This window comes from Asparagus officinalis, chromosome 7 (assembly GCF_001876935.1).
Source record: "Asparagus officinalis chromosome 7, Aspof.V1, whole genome shotgun sequence".
In the NCBI taxonomy this organism is placed as follows: Eukaryota; Viridiplantae; Streptophyta; class Magnoliopsida; order Asparagales; family Asparagaceae; genus Asparagus; species Asparagus officinalis.
Genome location: NC_033800.1, coordinates 859,677 through 883,347, shown reverse-complemented (window position 1 = coordinate 883,347; position 23,671 = coordinate 859,677). Strand labels below are relative to the sequence as shown.

The following is a 23,671-nucleotide window of genomic DNA, read 5'->3' as shown; positions in this document are numbered from 1 at the left end:
ACTATCTCGAAAAGCTGAAACTGCCTGCCAATTTCTTCTGTAACTGTCTTCACACGTCCTAAACTCCGTTATTTTAATAGTTATCAATGTGATTCTCGCCCATGATGTTTCCCACGTTCCTGAACAGTTGATGGCCACGTGTTATGCAGTTATTTTAGCAATTTTTGAACATTTCAGGGCTGTCTCGCGTGCGAGACAGTCCACGCTGTCTCGCGTGCAAGACAGTCCACACTGTCTCACGTGCATCTCGTGTGCGAGACAGTCTACACTGTCTTGATCTTTTCGAGACAACGTCAGGCCATTTCTTATGATCTTTGGATGATCCTCTCTCTGCCTTGAGCTGTATTTGGATATCTATCAGCCCCCTTTTTTTAGACGCCTATGGTACATCCAACGGTCAAGTCAGCCGGTAAACTTGAGGAGGGTTTTTTGAGAGGTCCTTAGGCCATTGAGGTCCTTGCAGGGGGTTCCTCCCTAAGAGTTATTAAATTTTCTCTTTATGAAAAAGAAGACCGAAAGGGGAGTAAAGCTCAGGTGTAAGAAGCAGAAATCAGCCTCTCCTGCCCTTACCCTCCTTACCTCTTTTTTATAGTCCATTGCCTCTGAGATTTAGGCTTTTCTTTTGCACAGGGGGCAGTTGCAGGGTGGGCAGATAGACTGCTCGGTCATCCTTTCCTCTCCAGATGGCAGTTGGTGATTGGAGGGGAAGTCATTCGAATACAGGAGACAGATGTCCTCTCAGTATCCTGGATTTGACAGATGAGGCAGAGCAGAGGATAGTCCCGCTGCTCGGTCGTCCTTCCCTCTCCAGATGGTAGTTGGTGATTGGAGGGGAAGCCATTCGAATACAGGAGAGAGATGTCCTCTCAGTATCCTGTATTTGACAGATGAGGTAGGGCAGATGATAGGCTCGCTGCTCGGTCGTCCTTCCCTCTCCAGATGGCGGTTGGTGATTGGAGGGGAAGTCATTCGAGCCCAGAAGAACATCATGGCGATCCCAGAGAAGTGACTTATGAGTAGAATAAGCGGCTTGTGCAGGGATTTGTCAGAACGGAGATCTTGATGGGACTGATTAGTGCTATTGTGTTGATTGACATCTGAGGTGAGCTTAGCTGGATCTTATCCCCTTAGTAGAGGCGAGTCGGTTCGTGAGTTGTCTTTGTGATTTCCCGACTCGATACCCGAGTGAGATTCGGATCGAGTGTATAGTCGAGACGTTTGTTAGAGGAGTCGTCTTGATTACGAGGGACCGACTGGTCCCGCACTTCAAGTCGATAATGATGATCCTTGGTCAAAAATGACTCGTCCGCTCGACTGGCCGGTAGACTTGCCCTAAGGGAGTAAGGTGCTGACAATGTCCGATGAGTTATATGATGACTTAGACTGTGCTTTTAATGTGATGACGATTGGCTGTCGGCGAGGGGTTCCAAAATGGTTGTCTTCCATCTCGACTTTGTGAGAGGGCCGAGAAAAGGCGCCTTTTGTCTCGACCTTCGAGGGAGAGAGAGAGAGAAATCAGTGTGTCTGGATTGAGTCGGTGTATAGTCTGCTTGAGATACGTGTCAGCTAGTTGAATGTGATTAGCACTTGCTTATTTCTATGGCACAACAAATAGGAATTCTAATTTACTGTTAAAATAATATAGGACATGTGGTATTGTTTCATGTGCTTAGGTATTGTATTTTTTGGCTTTAGGAATACCACAGATTTCTCATTACGTCAAAGAGGGATTAGTTCGTATTCGGCTAGTCACGTAAAAAGCACATAACCGTCATATTTTTTGCTACATTTTAATTTGATGCTTCGTTCTGCTAAATAGTATCAGAGCTCTTCCACACCATTTGTCATTTAAAAAAAGAAGAAGAAAAAGAATCTAATCAAAAGAAATCATCCTATCTATTCTTCTATACAAATGGGAGGATCAGAGAATTACTGCTCATGCTACAGTAATTCTCTCTCCTCCCATTTGTATCCACCTCAGCTCACATTTCAAAATTCAAAACCCACCCCTATACTTCTCTCTCTTCTCACCCCGCTACTCATCTCCAGAATCCCAACGATTCCTCCGTCTCCTCTCCTCCTCCACTCCCTCATCCACCTCCGGAGAAGGCGACGCCGACTTCGAGCTCGAGCAGATCCAAACCCTAACCCTAACCTTATCCCAAGCCCAAGCCCTAGCACCTCTATCCACCACCATTCCCCTCTAAACCCTAGCCCTAACTCCTGCACAAGCAGATCGCCACGCTCACTGTTCCATCGGAAGTGCAACTTCGGCATCCTCACCTCTTTGCCGAAGGATTCCAAGGCCAGAAGCCCTAACCCTAAGTTCCTCCAGCGGCAACACTTCAATCCCGTCGGCGTCATCATCGGCATCGACATCACCGTCTTCCTCAGCGAGGATGTTGTTGTCTTCTCTCTCTCTCTCTGTCCAATCATCTCTCCCTTTCTTTTCTGTCCTCCCTCTTTCTTCCTCTATAAGCTTTACTGAGGGATTAGAGTGGGATTCTTGGGGTCCGATTCAGAATTGAAGTATAGGGTTCCAATTACGACTTCTGCTACGCACGGTAATGTGCTTAAAACCCCTTAATTTTGATGATTATTGTGATGGGTTTAGTTGCTGCTGAATTTTTCTCTATTAGAATGTTGATTTTGCATTTTTTTGGTTCCCATCAAGTGATGATTGAAGTATCTAGCTGTTTATGTGAAAAAGTTTGGATTTATCTGCAATTGATTATAAATTGGTGGGTTTATGATGCATTTGTATGCTTGATCAGTCTTTCACCCTGAGGAAGTTGCTAATAATATTGTTGAATCAATTGAAATTGCTTGATTGTTAGAGAAAAAAAGGGAAATTTGTTAATTGGGCGGGTCTTATGAAATTGGAGAGGAAAATTCAGTAGTATTAACTAATTTTTATCATCATAGAGGCAATTCTAAACAAATCATTAATGTCAAAAAGTCTGAAAAAGTTAGGAGGTTAATGAAGTTGGAAGTTTTATGATTCATTTTAAGTGTAGGAAATATAGAGAAACGAAAGAAGATATATGAAAAAGAAAGTAAAATAATTAGTAATAAGAAAGATGAAGTTACATCTCTAATTAGGCACCAATTGTTGCAATTGACAAGTAGCAGCAGACTAGCAGTTTTGTTTATTAGTATAAACTTTAAAAGTATTGAGGGATTAGTGATTATGATTGTTTTTATATGTTTATGGAATTTTAAAACAGTAACACATACTATGATGAGGAAGCAACAATCTTTCTTTGAGAAACACTTTGTTTGAAATACAAAGTGCAACTGAAAATTTACAATCTTTTAAACAAACCCTCATTCTATGTGTTCATTGTTTGATGCATCTATTCCTCTATACAAATGATTAATGTTTGTCATTGTTTCAGGAAATTGAGATGAATTTGGTGATTACAGACTATTGTATGCGAAAATAAGGTACTCCTTTTCTAATAAAATTGGGAGACATGTATTGATGCAAAAAAAATATAAACTCTTGATTCTGTACAAAAAATCCAATACATTCTGCAGCACTTCAATCAAATTGCAAAAAATATATAAAGCTAGGCTTTCTTTTGTATGCAGAATTAGGTTTGTTCAATACCAAATATATTTTGGAGTACACACTCCACATAGACTAATTCTGTTGCCCATAGCAGCAGTAGTATGCCAATTTTCTCAATTTGTTTGCATTGTACACAGGCTAAGCAATGTGAAGAGCTCCATAGTATTCTTAAACATAATATTGTTTAGAAGTAACTACATTCAATTATAAGCATTAAGCATGATGGGGATTCATAATCAACTCCACGCATAAATGCTTTAGAGATAAGATATTAGAAATAGAAGCCTGCTCAGAGAGAGAGATAGAGGAATTAAAGACACTGCAAACAAATTGCTCTATGATTTGATTTTCCAATCCATTCTCTACTAAACCTATTTGGGTTGGTGATTTGATTTGTTTAGCATGGCTACTAACTAAAAGCTAGATGCTTAATGACATTATCCCTATGTTGCAGTGACACAAATAGACAAAGACACTGCATGTAGTTAGTTAATTCTGAACACACACACACACACACAAACACAAACACAAGGTAGACTTCTCTGGAATGCGATGCAACATGCATTTATGATACATGTTACATATTATGATCTTAAATCTTAAGATACTCCAGGTTAATACATGAATAGAAAACACAATTGCTCTATGATTTCTATTTGAGAAATGTTGCCTTTCATTGCATTTGCATTTTCATGTCTGGCTTCTCCGGTTCATACGTGCATCACTCCACCATGATGCTTTAACTGTCCTTATTTGTTTTTTTCATTTTAGAAAATCATTATCACTATCATATATTTTATTTGAGAAGAACTATTTACAGACTCGAGGATAGACTACTGATATTAATCATTTTATGTTTTTCTACAAATTGCAGATTTCTGGAAAGAAGCTTTGACATTAAGTTCATTACATCATTCAAATGTTGTATCTTTTTATGGTGTAGTCTGTGATGATCCTGATAGGAGTTTAGCAATTGTCACAGAATTCATGGTCAATGTATCTCTAAAGCAATTTTTGCAGAAAAAATATAGGTACAAGCTTTATATGATCTTTGTGTAGTTCTGTTTGCTTGCAGTTGCCATATACTATAGGATGTTTATTAGCGGTTTTAACATGTATTTGGCGGATGCCAACTATGTTTAATAGTTAACAACATCTGTTATTAGCAGAACGATTGATCGTCGCAAAAGGCTAATAATTGCAATGGATGTTGCATTTGGGATGGAGTACCTGCACGGAAAGAATATTGTCCATTTTGATCTTAAGTGTGAGAATTTGTTAGTAAATATGAGAGATCCTCAACAGCCTATTTGCAAGGTAGGGAAAATAGTTTGTCTCAATCTCTGATTTGTGTCTGCAAGCTATATTGCACACCAATCTAATTGTTGACATTGAGGAGATTGAGATAATTTATGTGCACAAAGTTGTGAAGAGACTTGATAGGGGATATTAGATATTAATTTGTTAATGATGTGACTAACACAATCTTAGGATAAATTGAGTGTTGTGAGAAATAAGTTTGTTTGATGCTTTACACTTGGATCTACTCCTCTATACTTATAGGAGGATCCTAAGATTCATATTCATACACATGAAATACTTCTTTTAGCATGGTGAAGATGCTAATTTCTATTTATAATGATTAAATTTAATTTAGCTAATCGAAATACTTCTTTTAGCATGGTGAAGATGCTAATTTCTATTTATAATGATTAAATTTAATTTAGCTAATCTTAATAGTGCCTAATTCTATTCATATCCCTTTCTATTTATAATGATTAAATTTAATTTAGCTAATCTTAATAGTGCCTAATTCTATTCATATCCCTAACTCTTACGTTTAAATTTGATTTAGGTATTTTTTGCTTTTTTTAATGAAGATTTGGTTGCTAAGTTTTAATAGGTTTTGTTTGTTCGTGTGTTAGGGATTGGAGATTGATTACGTCAGAGATGATGATGGATGGATCGAATCAGACAGTTGACTTGGTTCATCACAGTTATGAAATAGTAATTTTATTTCACTTTTCAATTTTTAATTTTAAATAAATTTTTCACACATTTATGCACTGAAAAGATTGACCTTTTATTGTGCTATTTCGGTTTCAATTTCGAGTAGTTATTTGATCTTTAGAAATTGGTTAATGATGACTAGGGATGATATAACCATGAAGATAAAAGCTAAAGTTTCTAAATTTCGTCAATGACAGTTAAGAATCATTTTTAGAAATTTAGGAGAGCTTTTGTTGAGGAGAAAATGAAGATTTCTTCTGCCACAGTTGGCGAGAGAATGAACTATTGATATGTGCTCGGATCTGAAGATTTCCTCTGTCAAAATTTTGTTCATTTTCTATTTATTTCTCTTTAACATTAATAACAAATCTTTGAAAGGGCACATTAATAAAGAGATTATTATACTTAGTTGATGATTTATGGTAGTGAATTTTAATATTTGATAATATTTTTTTGGACATGTCAATTATCATATTCTATAATTTTTCTCTTAGAATTAGTGATAGGGAACTTTTATGGTTTTCAGGTGATGGAGAAGGTCGTTAAGAAGATCTCGGAATAGGAAATTTCCACGCCTAAATAATGCAAGACCCCGTTTAAGCCTGCAATAGTTCTATTTCAGGTTTTGCTCTTATTTTCCTTCTATTTACTGGCTTTGTTTATTCCCCCCCCTAATGATAAATATATGATATTATAATGTTTGTCTTTGAGGCACGATATTAAGATGTTAGTTTGTATTATTTTGTATGATGAAGTAAAATATGCATCAAGAGATAACTCCTTCGTAAAAAATCATGATTGGTTGTCACTCAAGTGACTGACTCATGAATATATGTTATATTGAATGTAAAGTTTAGTTGCTATATTGTTTTATTAGGCCATTATGTGTGAGTTGTTGGAGTAGTATTGTTATATTTGCACCATGAAATATTATTAGGCATCTATTTTTCAAATGCAACTCATTGGAAGTTCTCCATATCAGTTTGCATAAAAATAAAATTGAGATCAAACAACTTTAACGGATTGTAGAAAAGAGGCGAGGGTCGTGCTTGGCACGGGGTACATACTACTAGTAGAATCTAATGGTTAAACAACAGGTGGGAAAAAGAAAAAAAAAAACAGAGAAGAGGATACGGACGCGCGCGACTCAGGATTATACTAGCAGAACACGTGTGATCCCCATCTCACGGTCTCTGTAGATTCTTGGTATTTTTCATATATATATATATTAAAATTTCTAATTTAGGGATTTACTATCCATTTTCAGCATCTAAGAATAGTCTAAGTTGATACTGGTAAACAAAAACAATAAGAATTGATTAAAAACATCTGGTTAATGGATAAATTTTTTAAAAATATTATAGATTAAAAATTATCGGCACTATATAAATTAAATTAATTTTATATAATTTTAGTAATAAGTTGGGGTAGCCAAAATACATTCGTAACATTAATTGATATATGTTTAAATCCATAGAAATTATAAAACACTATAATAGTATACCTTAGCATTAATTGATTTTAATTTAGAAACTTTAATCTTTGATGTTAATAATATTTATAGGGTAAAAGAATACAAGGAATTACATATGGAGAAACTATTAGAATATTTAGGGATAACTTTAAAAGAATTGAGTTATTTCCATTGCAAATGGGAAAGTGATGGAAATAAATCTAAAATTCAGAAAACGTCAATGAATCACTTGAATTGGCATTAACATAAGACATATCTATTAATGAAGCACTGAATGAGTTACATTAAAAAATAATTTAATAACTTTATCCTAATCAAAGAAAAAATCTCCATGGAAGACATAAGAAAAATTAGTAAGTATTCATAAATTCCATACTGTGTTCTTCAAATCTGAGGGCGAGGTTGGAGGAGGGAGCCGGGCTCAGGAGGCCGAGGCCTTGATCCGGAGCGTGACCCCTACAAAGAGAGTTGTGTATAGGACGACTAGACCGGGAGATATCAAGACTCCATATGAGAAGATGCTCGAGAATCATGTGGAGTTTGGCTCGCCAGACAAGCGCTCTGGTGGTTTCTTCAACTCAGCTCTGGTAAGCTGAAGAACAGCATCGTTATTATTTAAAAAAAAAATACAAGTTCTTGATTGTGGAGGGGGAAAAAATGCATTTTTAATTGTTCTTCTATCACTCGTGGCATTGTGTAAGCTTAGAAATGAAAACAGCGTTCTTGCAAAGTTGCAATAGAGGGAACGCTTGTACTACTACCATGAGTTCTTGAAATACTTGCTGAAACTTTATCGGAGGATGTATGTTTTGTATCTGAACAACATCCAATGTTGATAATGACGTGCATTTTTTTAATCACCACCACGTGTTCGTGGAGGAATATTCTGTGAATTATGAGGGACAAGAGGAATGAAGAACTATCAGGTAAAGTGGAGAGTAGCATTTATTGAGGACAAGAACAATTACTCACTCTTTCTAGAAGACAAGGATGTGTCTTGATCAACACCAAGAAGATATCAATAATTAGATGTAGTGAAAACCAACTATGTCAAAGAGATCGGTTCATGGAAACATAAGAAATTGAATATTTGTTCTCGGCATTGCATCATCAGACAGGAAGTTTTTAGTGCTGACGCAATGTATTTGTGCATTGCGTGACGGGACAATGATTAAATTGCTTATGTTGTACTCATCAAATCTTAGCACAATGCTTTAAAACTAGCGGATTCGTTTCTCTACTATTTTACATTGATCTATTGGAGAAAGAAAGTCCTGTGATAATTCTTATTTATCCTTCCACAGGTTGCTCTTTTCTATATTGCCTTACTTGCAGGTCTTCTCCAGCGCTTCCCGATAAGTTTTTCCCAGGTATGAATGAACACAGTGCTTTACTCCTTATCCCTCGAAACAGGTTCCATGAAAACTATGATTACTCCTGATGTCACATTCGCTTTGCAGCATACTGCAGGCCATTTGAGGAACCGCAAAACTTCAGGACCTGGCGGAGCAAAAGTAGTTGATAATGCAGATGTAGTTACTTTCTCTGATGTGGCTGGTGTCGATGAGGCTAAAGAAGAGCTGGAAGAAATTGTGGTATAGCGGGTCACTTTTTTTTAAGGTGCTTCTATCCATAATATTTTTATCGATAATGGTCTTATGTGCTTGTAATTAATTCTCAGGAGTTCCTTAGGAGTCCAGACAGATATATAAGACTTGGCGCTCGTCCTCCTCGGGGAGTGCTATTGGTGAGGCTACTAACTTGGCAGAATGTGTAAATTTGTGAGGTTAATGATTATGGACATAACAACACAATTTCTACAGGTAGGTCTCCCTGGCACTGGCAAGACTCTTCTAGCAAAAGCTGTAGCTGGGGAAGCAGATGTACCATTTATAAGTTGTTCTGCAAGCGAATTTGTAGAGCTGTATGTGGGAATGGGAGCTTCTAGAGTGAGAGATCTATTTGCAAGGGCAAAGAAGGAGGCACCATCAATAATTTTCATAGATGAGGTCAAAATTGCACACTTGTTGTTGACAGTACCTTATTTAGAGTTTCCTGTTCGTTAATTATTTTCTCATGTCTTTCCTTTTGCAGATAGATGCCGTGGCAAAAAGCCGTGATGGTCGATTTCGCATTGTCAGCAACGATGAACGGGAACAAACATTAAACCAGTTACTCACTGTAAGGCCATCGGAGATGTTGTAACTTCAGTTGCTGGTGTCTTTTGTTTCTTTAATAGCGTGCTCTGCAATTTTTTTTATTAATGACTCACACTCCTATTACAGGAAATGGATGGATTTGACAGCAATTCCGCAGTTATAGTCCTTGGCGCAACTAATCGTGCAGATGTTCTAGACCCTGCACTTCGTCGTCCTGGGAGATTTGATCGTGTAGTAATGGTACAAGTTTCTGTGTTTTCTCTTAGGGGTTACATTTTCTAACAGACTAAAATTGTGTTATGCCTCATGGTTAACTGTTTTTTGTTTTTCTATGTTAGGTGGAAACTCCTGATAGACTTGGAAGAGAGGCTATTTTGAAAGTTCACACTAGCAAGAAGGAGCTTCCTCTAGCGGGAGATGTGAATCTCAGTGACATTGCATCTATGACCACTGGTTTTACTGGGTAACTTTACAATTTGTTTTATCTCACTTGCAATTCTATTTCCCATTCATTTGACAGGTATGTTTGGTTGAAATGTGCAGAGCAGATCTAGCAAATCTGGTAAATGAGGCAGCTTTATTGGCTGGAAGAGTGAATAAAGTTGTGGTGGAGAAGATAGATTTTATCCAAGCAGTTGAACGTTCTATAGCTGTATGTCTGACTATATTTTCGTTTCGTCTTAGTAGTCTAATTTTCTCTACTGCAACTTTTACTGCTGGGCCTTTCTATCTATTTCACATGGATGCCATTATCCCATCTCCATTTTCACAATCCACTAGTTTAGTTAAACTGACCACCTCTATTTATTTGCTGGCTTATTATTGTTTTTTACTTTTTCCCAGTATAATATGTAGTCCCCCCTGCTTTCAGCACATACTTTCATTAATAGTTGAAAAATTGGTTGACGAAATGGTTTAAACTGCCAAACCAAGCATCACAATAAACTAATCTTTTGCTTTTGTATATCTGTCCCTCTCTTTAGCTACCATTTTTAATGCCTGGCGGTTTGCATCATAGGGCATTACATGTAGAAACAATGCCGGATCCAGAAGCTTTTTCCTTTTGGGGGGGTGGGGGTGGACAATGAGTGTTTATTTACCTAAAATAAAAATATAATATTATAAAACTATAGTGTCTTATGTGAATGTGCATAGCACACTTTATTGTTGGAATTATAGATGGGCTTTTACTTTCCAATTAGCTACTTCAAATTATTATTAATTTTTTTAGTGTTTTTAGACAGTTTGTGGGCATTGGGTGCTATTTTTAAATTTTTTTTTGGGGGGGTGGTGGTGGTGGTGCATGATTTTTCATGCAATTTTGTAAATGTTTAGGGGTGAAACTGCACCCTAGCTAGGCTTTGGATTCGCCTCTGTGTAGAAACATATACTTTACACGGAAGATTCTTGTCTTTACTGTTTTTCTTTTGAGCCACATTGAAGAAACAATTCTCATTACCTTTTAACTATTCATTCTATCTCAATCTCCTAACTCCACACAATACACTTGATGTTAGAACAAGCTTGTGGCTTTTGTCACTTTGTCAGGAGCACAGCTTCAGCTGATTCTTTCAGCCTCAACTTATAGAATCCAACACATTAAAGAAAAGATTAATCAATAGATGCAGTTAATATTATTCTTTCCGACTTATGAGATCAACTATCAGCTAAAACAGATCGTTTATTCTCTTTAGCATAAATCCATAAAATCATTTTCCAGCATGTTGTAACATTGATGCATGTGAATCTTTCCAGTTGCTATCATAAAATTTTGCTGCAAGTTTCTTTTATTAAGTATCCAATTAAATCTGGTTTGCTATTTTACCAAGGGAATGAACCCATTTGTACTTTTTGTTATTAGACTCTAGTGTTGTTTGAGCTTTCAGTGAAAAAAAGAAGATTTTAACAGGGAATGAGAATCCACTCGGTTGAACAAGTACACTCTTTTGTTGATTTCATTTAATATTCTGGACTCAAATAAGTCTGGAGTCAAATTCCAGATGGTAAACACTGACATATTTTCAGACAAGAAAAGGAAAAAGGAAACACTCATTGGGAATATGGGTACACCCTTTTCTTGCTCCATTAATATTTTTGATATTTATGAGTCCTGTCACTGAAACAATTGAAGATTTGAACTTCCTTCAAGGTCTTTCTCAAGTAAGAGGTGCTTGTTGGCATCATATAACATATTATCGTACAAAACCAAGAATCCAGATGTTTTTTGGGTTTGTCAAGCATGGAGTACAGATAATGGTGGACAATTTAAGCTACAGAATATGGCTTTTTGACGTATTATCACAATGAAGGGCCCACCTAGCGTTATTTTCTGATAATAAGCTTGAAACCCACATGATCCAAAATGGGAAACGACTTTTGAGGTCTTAGGCCTTTTGTCTAGCCCCTTATCTGTCATTTACCATACTTGAGGCTGGACTAAAGCTATAACACCCACCTAAACCTTCAATATGGAGCAAGACGCTTAAATGTCAGTACTTAGCATCCCTGGTAGGAGATGATATCAAGACTGTTGTCTCAAAAGAGACTGTTCGGAAACAAAGGATGAAACTTGAAAGAGATAAAATACTTTCCTATTCACCAGCTCCACAGGTTTAAAGTTTTGAAGTCAGGTTTGCGCCTATGGCTTTTGCTCTGAGAGTGATTCTAAGAGGTTTCTGTTCTAAGGGTTCTTCCATGAAAACCCCATAGCGTCAGAATTGAGAGTGTTTGATACTAAGTTTGCATAAATTTTCTTCCAGGGAATATCAATTCTGATGATGGTGATTTCCATCTTACGTATAAGCTAGGAACTAAGAAGCTGTTACAAATTCTAAGGTGATGTTCAACTTTATTCTTCCAATGCACTTAGAGGGAGGTTCAGTAGAAACCTTAGTTCTTTTCATCTTGATAGTAGCACAGTATTTTCGCTATGTGCAAATCCTAATAGTCAGCTACTTAGTTCTATGAAGATATACTTGTAAATATGTAAATTACTTTTAATTTCGTGGGTTCACATCATGGTACTTGGATAATTAGTATAAGATCCAAATTTTGTTAGGGAATAAAATTAGTTATGCAGAAAGGTTGAGCGACTCCGAGGCACATATTTTATGAAAAGTTGATTAGAAACTATGCACTTTCAATTCTAAACTTTTTGTTATATTTTAGATTTCTAGAAGTGATGGTAGAGGAATTACCTTTTCTTGTCTATTTTATTTGATCTTTTCACTGCAATATAAAATAGAAATTAATGGAAGTATACATCTTCAGGGTATAGAGAAGAAACATGCAAAGTTACAAGGCAACGAAAGAGCTGTTGTTGCAAGACATGAAGCAGGGCATGCAGTTGTGGGAACTGCTGTTGCAAATTTGCTTCCTGGACAGCCACGCGTTGAGGTGACACTTGAGTATCACCTGGTCAATGTTCACTATAGTTCCATTCTGCTGCTTGTTTAAATGATTCACATCTTCATTCTGTCACCAGAAACTCAGCATATTGCCCAGATCAGGAGGTGCGTTGGGTTTCACATACACACCGCCCACCACAGAGGACAGATATCTACTCTTTGTTGATGAATTACATGGTCGACTGGTAACCCTATTAGGAGGCCGTGCAGCTGAAGAAGTTGTTTACTGTGGCCGTGTGTCAACTGGGGCTCTTGATGATATAAGACGAGCAACTGATATGGCCTACAAAGCTATTGCTGAATATGGACTGAGCCCAACCATAGGCCCAATATCAGTAACTACTCTGTCTAATGGTGGACTTGATGAGTCTGGTGGGGGAGCACCATGGTCAAGGGATCAGGTACATTCTATATCTTTTTTATTTATATTTTTAATGCATCAAAGAGGTTTATCTGAAGCTTTATATATATAGGGCCATCTTGTGGATCTTGTGCAAAGAGAGGTAAAACAACTTCTACAATCTGCTCTTGAAGTAGCTCTTTCAGTGGTTCGTGCAAATCCTACTGTTTTGGAGGGTCTAGGGGCTTATTTGGAAGGTAAATGATATTCACTTCTTTCTAGATGGTCTTACTCGCGTGCATACTTTTTTCCTTTGAAACTGCTATGCTGAAATTTCTCCTAGTATAGTGTATGATCTTACTTGTCTGTATGTAATGAGGATCATGATTTTACATACTTTGTATGTTAATGCCATCTGTTTGCATGGTTTTTATACCACGACTTGCTTCTCAAGTAGCAAATCATTTTATCAAAGTAAGCCTTTCAAGTCACTGATTATACTAATGGCAGTTTTATGATCACTGCTTAGTGGAAACGATGATTAAGTATATGTTATGATTCACCAATTGTGTTGGTCAGGAACAATGATATAATTAGATGCTGTGCATGCAGACTCTTTAAAGCTTTGGTTTAAGACTACATGTAGTTCTTTAAGTAATCAAACTCAATGAAACTTGTGGCTTCTATTATCTAGTGATGAACACTGGTCGCGTCCTACTTTGATAATTTACAACACGTGGAGCAGTATATACCTTTGCAGTTCCCTGTTAAGGAGCTCTGTATTTTGAGAAAAGATCTCAACAGCACTTGAAAATAATTACCATACAACAGACACATAATTTTCATCAAAGAGTTCAGTGCAGTTTAGACTGTGATCTGTTTCATGTCTTTCATTTGGTTACCAGCTAGTTTCTGCATTTCGGTGAGAAGTGATTAATAATAATAAAGCTATAATGATGGGTTTAAGGATGGTGTTTCTTATAGGCAGACGCTTGGCAAAATTTTCTCAAAACAATATCCTGTTGATGACTGAGTGCTCGTTTCAGATTTCTTGGAGGTGCAGCCTACAGCAACCTACACATTTACTATATTGTGGAATTATAAGAAAAGGAACTGATGACAAGGCAGTGCCAATTAAGGAAATATTATATCAAGTTATATATCTGTTCTTCAGTGCATGATGCCTGTAAACGTATGGCTAGATTCCATAGTATGTGGCATTAACATCTTGGCATCATTTTGGCCTTGCTTTTATTGTTAAGAGTCTTCTTTTGCCATACTCTTAATTGGTATAGTAGAGAAAATGGGTTTTATAAAATAGTTTAATTTCATGTTTATATGCATGATTTCTGTAACTTCTTTCAGTTATCATCATTTTTTTAGAGAGATAATAAAAATTCTTCCGCTGTTTTCAGAAAAAGAGAAGGTGGAGGGCGAAGAGCTGCAGAAGTGGCTGAAATTGGTTGAAGTCCCAAGAGAATTGAGAACATTTTTAGAAGGCCAACGGCAAAACCTTCTCCCTGTCAAGGCGAACTCCTGACAAGTTCTACACTTGGTCTTCATTGATCAAGTTTACCTAAGTGGTTTTTCGACCCTTCATCAAAACATGCTGCAGAGAACATAACAGGCTGCTATAACTGGTGGCGTTTCTTTTTGGGGGAGCCTAGTGGGAAGGATAATGACATTCTTGCCTACATCTGTGATGATACAACTGCCCTTTGGATTTTTGAAACCTCTGGTCAAATTCTATTACTCCTTGGAATCAACGAGTCCATTTATTGACCTATTTCGGTTACTTTAATTGACCTGAGGTGGTTTGTGTGGATAGCAAGTGATATGCAAAGCTATACGACTGATCCCCACCACTCGAGACATAGGTTTACGTAGGTATACGGATGTATTTGTTGTACACTAGTATTCTTGTGCACAATTCGGCAATTGTGCAGCGAGTACACATCATTTACTAGATCAGTTCTTGCCATATTGTTCAAATGATGTATCTGGGTATATACAGTTAGGGCTTTGTTTTACAAGTGAACACTAGCTGGCTACGCTGAAAGCAAGCTGCATACGCAGTTATATACCAATTAATTTAACTCCTGTGATGCCTGAGTGCCTGGAATGTATATTCATTCTTGATATGCTTTGCGCACGATGTCCGCAGTGTTGTTGGTCCAGGGATCTATTCGGGAGGAGATACCACACTTGCCCCGGCAAACTCCACCGATGTTGCTGACCCCATTTAATCATCCGAGACCTTTTGATGAGCTACGAAGGATGAAGCCCTTGAAAAGATTGCAGAATTCTGACAATAGACTGCAATTAGGTACCAAACTAGTGTAGGATTAGGCTCATGTCTGGACGATGATACGGGTCGTGACCCGCTCACGATAAGGTAATTTAATCCGAATATTCCATAAAGGAACTAGTGTGCATTTCATGCAAAGCATGACCTAGTACTTTTTAAGCACTACATTTTAAACTTACCCCACTCTAAGTTTTAATTCATTTAATTTAATTATTGTAGCTTAAAATTAGAAATCATACCTACGAAGAATGATCTACATCCTCTATACTTGTAGCATGAACCGTAAGTCTTTGAATTTCCTTTTTTTAAGCGCGCGTAGAGGAGTAGATTTGGGCTAATCCGTAGTATGGCCCAGCGATCTCCTTCAGTGATCACCACGCTCCTCTCCTCCCGCTCCAAAACCGACGAGGAGTTCATCGAGCGCTGTTCCAAGGGGTATCTCAAGCAAGCCCTCCAAGGCTTTCTACCGAGACTGCGCTCGGACCCAAATCTCTTCTCGCACCTCCTCCGAGGATGCTGCACCCCGAAGCAATCCCTCTCCCAAGGCCAGCAGCTCCACGCCTTCATCATCGCATCCGGCGCCTCTTCCGACCGATTCACATCCAATCACTTGCTGCACATGTACTCCAAGCTTGGGCAATTGCAGGCCGCCTTAGCCATTTTCTCGAGGATGCCGAGGAAGAACGTCATGTCCTCCAACATCCTCATCGGTGGCTTAATACACAATGATGATCTTGACACCGCCCGTAAGTTGTTCTATGAAATGCCCGAGAGAAACCTTGCATCGTGGAATGCAATGGTAACTGGGCTTACCCACTTCGGGCTCGACGAAGAAGGTCTGGGGTTATTTGCTAGGATGAGGGAAGAGGGGTTTCGACCCGATCAGTTCAGTTTGGCTAGTGCGTTGAGGTGCAGCGCCGGGTTGAAAGACATCGGTTCTGGCAGAAGGATTCATTCGTATATAATTCAGTCAGGTTTCGAGCGTGATTTGTGCGTTGGGAGCTCGCTCGCTCACATGTACATGACGTGCGGATGCCTCGAAGAGGGCGAGAAGGTGTTGAAAGGGATGCCCGTGCTTAATGTTGTTTCCTCGAATACCGTAATAGCTGGGAGGGTGCAGAATGGTGATTCTGAAGGAGCGCTTGCCCACTTTCGGCTGATGAAAGCTGTGGGTTTAGCACCGGATGAGGTCACTTTCGTTGGTGCTATCAGCTCGTGCTCGGATTTGGCATCCCTCTGTCTGGGCGAGCAGGTTCATGCCCTAGTAATCAAAGCTGGAGCTCACTCTGTTGTTGCAGTGAGGAGTTCACTTGTCAGCATGTACTCGAGATGTGGGTGTTTGAGCGGTTCTGTTCAAGTATTCCACGAATCAGATGATTCAGATTTTGTGTTGTGGAGTGCGATGATAGCAGCCTATGGCTTCCATGGGCAAGGGCTGGAGGCTATTGAACTTTTCGAAAAGATGGTTGCAGCGGGAACAGAGCCAACTCATGTCACATTCTTGAGCTTGCTCTATGCTTGTAGTCACAGTGGGTTGAAGGACAAGTGCGTGGAATATTTCAATCTTATGGAGCAGAAATATGGACTGGTGCCTTCGCTGAAGCATTACACATGTGTCGTTGATCTCCTTGGACGATCAGGTTGTTTAGACGAAGCTGAGGCTCTGATCAGATTAATGCCCCACCGAGCTGATGCCATAATATGGAAGACACTGTTATCAGCCTGCAAGACACACAATAATGCAGAGATGGCTGAGAGGTTGGCTGAACGTGTTTTGACGTTGGACCCCAGGGATTCTGCTTCATATGTGTTGCTTTCAAATATTCGAGCCTTGGCAGAGAGATGGAGTGATGTTTCTGATGTTAGGAGAAGTATGAAAGAAAGAAGGGTGAAAAAGGAGCCTGGTGCTAGTTGGTTCGAGCTCAAGGGTCAGGTTCATCAATTTTCCGTGGGAGACCGATCGCATCCGCGGCAAAGAGAGATCGAAGTGTTTCTGAGAGAATTGATGGCTAGGATCCGGCAATGTGGTTATAAACCTGAGACCAGTATGGTTCTGCACGATATGGATGACGAGGAGAAAGAGTGCAGCTTGGCTCAGCATAGTGAGAAGCTGGCCGTTGCCTTTGCGTTAATGAGTTTGCCTGCTGGAGCTGCAATCAGAATTATGAAGAATTTGCGCGTATGTGACGATTGTCATGTTGCCATTAAGTTCATATCGAAGGTTACAGAGAGGGAGATTGTGGTGAGGGATGTTAGCCGATTTCATCATTTCAGGGACGGGAAATGTTCTTGTGGAGATTACTGGTGACCGGCAAAAGCCGCAAAAGAGATTTAATTCATGCCGAAGAAAAACAGAAAGACTAGTTAGTCTATTTGATTGATCGCTAAGTTGGGTACGGAGAAGAGGCACAGAAGTTCTTTAGGAGTCCAAACGAGCAGGAAAGTCGGGTAGAAGATCGTTATGTACGCAGAGTTGGAGGGGTGCACCATACCTGCAGCATTGACTTCAAACTCTTCTGCTTCATGCATATGGTTCTCCCATTCTTTCAGTTTGAATTTAAGATAAATATGATTGTTTTGATGGTGGATCAAGGAATAAAAAGAACCAACTTTTATCATCATCTTCAGTTAGATTAAACGGATAAGCGAATGAGGGGGTGAGTAAGCGAAGGTTCACGATTGATAGCTCGCAACTCGCAAGTTGTTGTGCATGACTGAAGATAATTGGTGAATAAAAATGAAGACATTTTCGTACAGCGTCGTCGTTGTAGTATAGTGGTGAGTATTCCCGCCTGTCACGCGGGTGACCCGGGTTCGATCCCCGGCAACGGCGAAAATGGTTTTTTTAAATATATATATATTTTTTCCCCTAAGAAGGCATTAAACTTTAGATAATTTTTTATTTGTCATATATTGTAAAAAAGTATTTACTTTTAAATATCAAAAATTATCTTCGAGGAATGTATTTTTATCTTCCAAAGTCTATGTACTTCAAAGTTTCGCCTTTATATCATACTAGTTCTTATGCACGTGCAATGCACGTGGTTAAATACCACAATTATTATTTTTTGTTTATTTTCTTACTATAAAATAAGTCATTGCTCATGTTATGCACCTACACTCGATTCGTTTGTGACTTCCACATTTTTCTCGCATTCTGGTTTGAATTGCTCATGTTATGAACCATTTCCCTACTCGCAACTAGTGTTAGATCTGAGCGTGATTAAATCATAGAGATTAAACATTAAGAGCGGAAGCTTATACCTGAATCCATGGATTGGACTTGAGATGAGTTTTGGATCTTCTAATCTTAGGGTTTTTTTCTCCTTAGGATCTCTTTAGATGGGGATAAGAGAATGAGAGTGACTAACCCTACATTAGGGACCATAACCCCATATATATATGTGTTGTACATTTATAATTTGGCCCCTCATCAAATTACAATTATAACCTGGTATCTGCACATATAACCCCATGATTTATTTAAATACCCATTAACCCAAATTGATTGATCACTTTAAGTGGGTTATCCTTAAAGATAGCAATACACATTGATTAATCATATGTGCCCACAATTAGATTTAATTAGATTTAAATCAAACAACTAGAACTTTCAATATGCCTTGATTATTTGTATCGCAGGAGCTCGAAGGGGAAACTATCGGCTACGTATCCTGATGCCTTCCCAGATGTTTCAAAGACGACCCTACTGGACCAAAGACCTAATCTTGAGAGGCCTCTCCAGCAGTTGTTGAGACTTCAAAAATCGACAACATCTAAATGAAGCTGAGGCATAAAAACCGACATGGATGGGAGTTTTCCATTGTCGTTATTATTTTAACTCTAGTTCTTGTGCACGTGCAATGCACGTGGTTAAATACCACAATTATTATTTTTTGTTTATTTTCTTACTATAAAATAAGTCATTGCTCATGTTATGCACCTACACTCGATTCGTTTGTGACTTCCACATTTTTCTCGCATTCTGGTTTGAATTGCTCATGTTATGAACCATTTCCCTACTCGCAACTAGTGTTAGATCTGAGCGTGATTAAATCATAGAGATTAAACATTAAGAGCGGAAGCTTATACCTGAATCCATGGATTGGACTTGAGATGAGTTTTGGATCTTCTAATCTTAGGGTTTTTTTCTCCTTAGGATCTCTTTAGATGGGGATAAGAGAATGAGAGTGACTAACCCTACATTAGGGACCATAACCCCATATATATATGTGTTGTACATTTATAATTTGGCCCCTCATCAAATTACAATTATAACCTGGTATCTGCACATATAACCCCATGATTTATTTAAATACCCATTAACCCAAATTGATTGATCACTTTAAGTGGGTTATCCTTAAAGATAGCAATACACATTGATTAATCATATGTGCCCACAATTAGATTTAATTAGATTTAAATCAAACAACTAGAACTTTCAATATGCCTTGATTATTTGTATCGCAGGAGCTCGAAGGGGAAACTATCGGCTACGTATCCTGATGCCTTCCCAGATGTTTCAAAGACGACCCTACTGGACCAAAGACCTAATCTTGAGAGGCCTCTCCAGCAGTTGTTGAGACTTCAAAAATCGACAACATCTAAATGAAGCTGAGGCATAAAAACCGACATGGATGGGAGTTTTCCATTGTCGTTATTATTTTAACTCTAGTTCTTGTGCACGTGCAATGCACGTGGTTAAATACCACAATTATTATTTTTTGTTTATTTTCTTACTATAAAATAAGTCAAATTCATTTTGAGTTAAAATCTATAAACATGGATTATTACATTTATAATAAATTTTATTTAAACATTTTTGAAAAATTTATGAAGTAGATGATTAAATTTAAAAATCTTTTGGAGTCAGGAATAAACAGCTAACAAGTTTGCAGTGGAAGCTAGGGGAATATAGTACATTCCTAGGAGTTATTAATCTTTACTTAGTTTGTTTATAATGATATGATAATTAGTTTGTTTAAAATGATATGATCTCATTATTAACTAACTACAAGACCTGCTATATTTTTTGTTAGGCACATGTGAGTCCTCATCGCAAAGAATATTATATAATTTAAGTACAAAAAGAAAAAGACAGGTTGATCAATGATATAGTTGGTGATGAGAAACTCCAACAACTTAATTTGGTATGTGGATATATTATAGATAGAGACGGAGAAGGGTGGTTTTGAAAATAGTAGGTGCGTGTGGGTAATTAATATAGTTTTCGTTTGTGTGATTTTTTCGTTCATTTTCAAGATATCTGTGGTCCTGTGGATATATATAACTATAGCATTGCTATTCTCTTTTGATTTTGTGGAAGAATTTGGTGTTAAAAAAAAATTTAAATTATCTAATTCGGTTAAAGTAGGATCATATAAATTAAGCCCATATATAAAATTTATTTTAACCAATACCCATGTGTAATTATTATAATTGACATTGAGATCTAAAATATGTGTGAGATTCTCTTTGACTTTTATACAAATAATATCTATTTAAATAATAGTAGTATAATTAAACTTTGTGATCTGAAAAAAGATCAAACATACAATATAAGTAATTGCTGTAAAATACTCTAATCTAATCTAATAAGAAGAAAATAGATAAAAATAATGTGAAAATTATTGTAATTTTATAATTTATAATTTTTAAACAATTTAATCTAATCTAATAAGAAGAAAATAACAAATGGACATACCTGTTGAAAGAGATAAAAGTACTATGAAAATTATTATAATTTTTAATTTGAAAAAAAGATCAAACATACAATATAACTAATTGCTTTAAAATAATCTAATCTAATCTAATGAGAATAAAATAGATGAAAGTACTGTGAAAATTGTTGATATATATTGATATGAAAAAAAAATAAATATACAATATAATTAATTAATTTAAAATAATCTAATCTAATCTAATAAGAAGAAAATAACAAAGATATATATCTGCAGAAGGAGGTGAAAGTGCTATAGAAATTATTGTAATTTCTTGGCTTATATACACTGGTATGTGATGTTGTAGGTGAGAGGATAACAATTATAAATAAAGTTTTATTTAAATAATAAGAGTATAATTAAACTTTAAAACTAATTATGCAGTACCATGAACTACTTGAATTTTTGTTGGCGAGAGATCGCCACGTTGTGTCCTCGTATCGTAGCCGTTTGTTTTAAAAAAAAAATTATAATTTTGAGAATGATTTTGCCTCTTTAATTTGTTTGGTGGATTTTGAAAATACCTCATCCACATTATGTACATTTGTAGGTCTGTACTATTCCTTGGTTCGACCTTTAGGGCGGACATTATTTTTCTTACTAATTTGTTTGGTTTTTGCATATACGCCCTTTATTTTGTATATATTTATAAATTTGGTATTTAATAATTTCGTTCAGGTTTACATTTCGATTTAAATTATATCATTATCTTCATACTACGTATATCCAATAAAATTTCATTAATTTATCAACTCACTCTTACTTAATGGATTACTATTTGAATTTCAAATGTATTTTTGTCTATCAAAAGATTTTCTCGAACTCGTGCTTTTAAAGAGAGTATGATATGATATGATATGATCAGATCATACTACCTTATTTTGAATCGACTAAACCATTATTTTTGGTGAAAATTTTACTAAAATTTTCGTTCTACTTGAAATTTGGTCAGATTAATTTCGTTCCTTTCACATAAGTAAATAATAAATAAATTGATTAAGGAAAGGGAAAGAAAACGGAAAAGCGAACGCGAAAAAAATAAAAATAAATTAAATTAAATACTCCCCTTCTTTCTCCGCACCGTACGCCTTCCTTTCCTCCCGTCCCGAAAACCCGCAGGCAAATCGCATCGACAGCAGAAGCCAGTCGGTCATGGCGCTCCCCTCGCCCACCTCCTCCACCTCCTGCCGCCCCAAACCCCTCCCTCGATCTCGAAGTCACCGTCGTCTGCCGCGAAGCACCTGAAGAACGTCAATTGGCGGAGCGGCGACTCTAAGCCCTACGCCGTCGCTACCTCGATCCCCGACGCCCGCTCGCCACCAGGCCCGACGATTACGGATCCACAGCCCCGTGTGGAACGAACGCCTAACCTCCCTCCCCGGCTTCAGCGGCGCGCGGCGGGGCGCGGCGCCCCCCGCACTCCCAACCCCAGCCCTAACCCTAACCCTGGATGTTTTCCAGCTCCAAGCCTCCGAAACCCCCAAGCCCCTGGTCGGCACCGCTCGCGTCCCCTCAGGGCTCCTCGACCTCGACGTCGCCTCCTCCCACCCACTGCGGGGACACTCCGATCATAACCCTGGAGCTCCGCGCGCCCTCCGGCCGTTCCGCACGGCAAGGTCCGCATCAAAGAGTCTCCCTTCGGGAGGCGCCCCCTCCTCCCCCCCCTCCTCCTCCGCGCCCCAGCGACTGAGCAGAGCTACCAGCTGCCCGGCTACTACTACCCCGCCCCCCCCTGACCTTCCTTCCTCCTCTCTCTGTCCCGGGACTAGCCGCACCTTCTCCCCGCCGCCTCCCCTCTACTCCACTATGCGAGCCAGGCCCCGATTGCCGTGCCGTACCCCTCTCACCACCAGCTCTTGGCGGCTACTGCCGATCCTTACTCCGGCTACTACTCTCGCGTGCTGGGTACTATACCGGCTCCGCCTGCCCCCTGCTCTAGGCCCATGTTAGGCTACGATCTCCGGCATAATTATGGAGGCCGTCTGCGCCTGCGACGTACTCTCTTCTTCTCATGAGCAGGCAGAAGGCAAGGGCCGAGGATTGGGAATGGGGACGGGGTTGATGCGGTGGGCGCAGTTGCTGGAGCTTTGGGCGGGCTGGCACTGGAAGAGGGTGCCAAGTATGAGGAGGAGAAGATTGCGGAGAGGGTTGAGAGCAGTTTGGCCGCAAGGGATGATTACAGCGACTATCGTGCTGATTACTGAGCGGATTTATCAAAGCCAGGTAATGTTTAGGGCTGGTCGTGAAGGAGGTAAGATCGAATAAGTTTTACTTTAATTTGATTTTCTCAAGCATGAAGTTATGTATTGTGTATATAAGCCTGTCTATGTTTTCTTTCTGACGATTTGATGTTAGTTCAGTCTTAGCTCGTGCAAGTGCGAGTGTCGTCTACTTGTGTTGCTGAAAGACCTTCTGGTTTCCTTAAATGTAGAATCATACATTATGCTTGTTCTGAATGTAACTTTATTTATAACTATATCTTTTTGGTTTGTGTCCATTGAGTGATAACTGTTTCAGTGTTACCGCTGTGATGGAACATCTTGCTAAGTGAACTTCTTAAATTCTGTTATAGTGCAGTCTTTATTGCCTTTCTTCACTTATTACATTCCACACACAGTCTGATGTGTGCTATGTGCTTCCAAGTAATTTTTATGATTGAACATGCATGAGGAAAGTGGC

General features: G+C 38.3%; 3 protein-coding genes, 1 non-coding gene and 1 pseudogene across 4 annotated transcripts in view; all 5 read left to right on the top strand.

Annotated features, from left to right (window-relative positions):
- The window catches only part of LOC109849735 (kinase suppressor of Ras 1-like), a 28,648-nt gene extending 23,092 nt beyond the window's left edge, over positions 1-5,556 (top strand). Inside the window, exons 4-8 of the mRNA XM_020419600.1 lie at positions 631-741; positions 3,399-3,432; positions 4,449-4,605; positions 4,744-4,891; positions 5,500-5,556. Coding sequence (XP_020275189.1) covers positions 631-741; positions 3,399-3,432; positions 4,449-4,605; positions 4,744-4,891; positions 5,500-5,556 — 507 coding nt within the window. The remainder of the gene's footprint in view (positions 1-630; positions 742-3,398; positions 3,433-4,448; positions 4,606-4,743; positions 4,892-5,499) is intronic.
- On the top strand, positions 7,455-15,064 carry LOC109848065 (ATP-dependent zinc metalloprotease FTSH 7, chloroplastic-like). The gene is made up of 13 exons (XM_020417375.1): positions 7,455-7,645; positions 8,363-8,428; positions 8,519-8,653; positions 8,740-8,805; positions 8,882-9,067; positions 9,153-9,239; positions 9,344-9,457; positions 9,556-9,680; positions 9,761-9,869; positions 12,488-12,613; positions 12,702-13,025; positions 13,098-13,221; positions 14,380-15,064. The coding sequence occupies exons 1-13, from the start codon at positions 7,577-7,579 to the stop codon at positions 14,502-14,504; spliced, it is 1,656 nt and encodes a 551-aa protein (XP_020272964.1). The 5' UTR covers positions 7,455-7,576; the 3' UTR covers positions 14,505-15,064.
- LOC109848064 (pentatricopeptide repeat-containing protein At2g41080) lies at positions 15,584-17,921 on the top strand. The gene has a single exon (XM_020417374.1). The coding sequence runs from the start codon at positions 15,619-15,621 to the stop codon at positions 17,578-17,580; it is 1,962 nt and encodes a 653-aa protein (XP_020272963.1). The 5' UTR covers positions 15,584-15,618; the 3' UTR covers positions 17,581-17,921.
- On the top strand, positions 18,034-18,105 carry TRNAD-GUC. Its single transcript has one exon. It is a non-coding gene; the product is annotated as a tRNA-Asp (tRNA).
- LOC109849729 lies at positions 22,053-23,489 on the top strand (annotated as a pseudogene).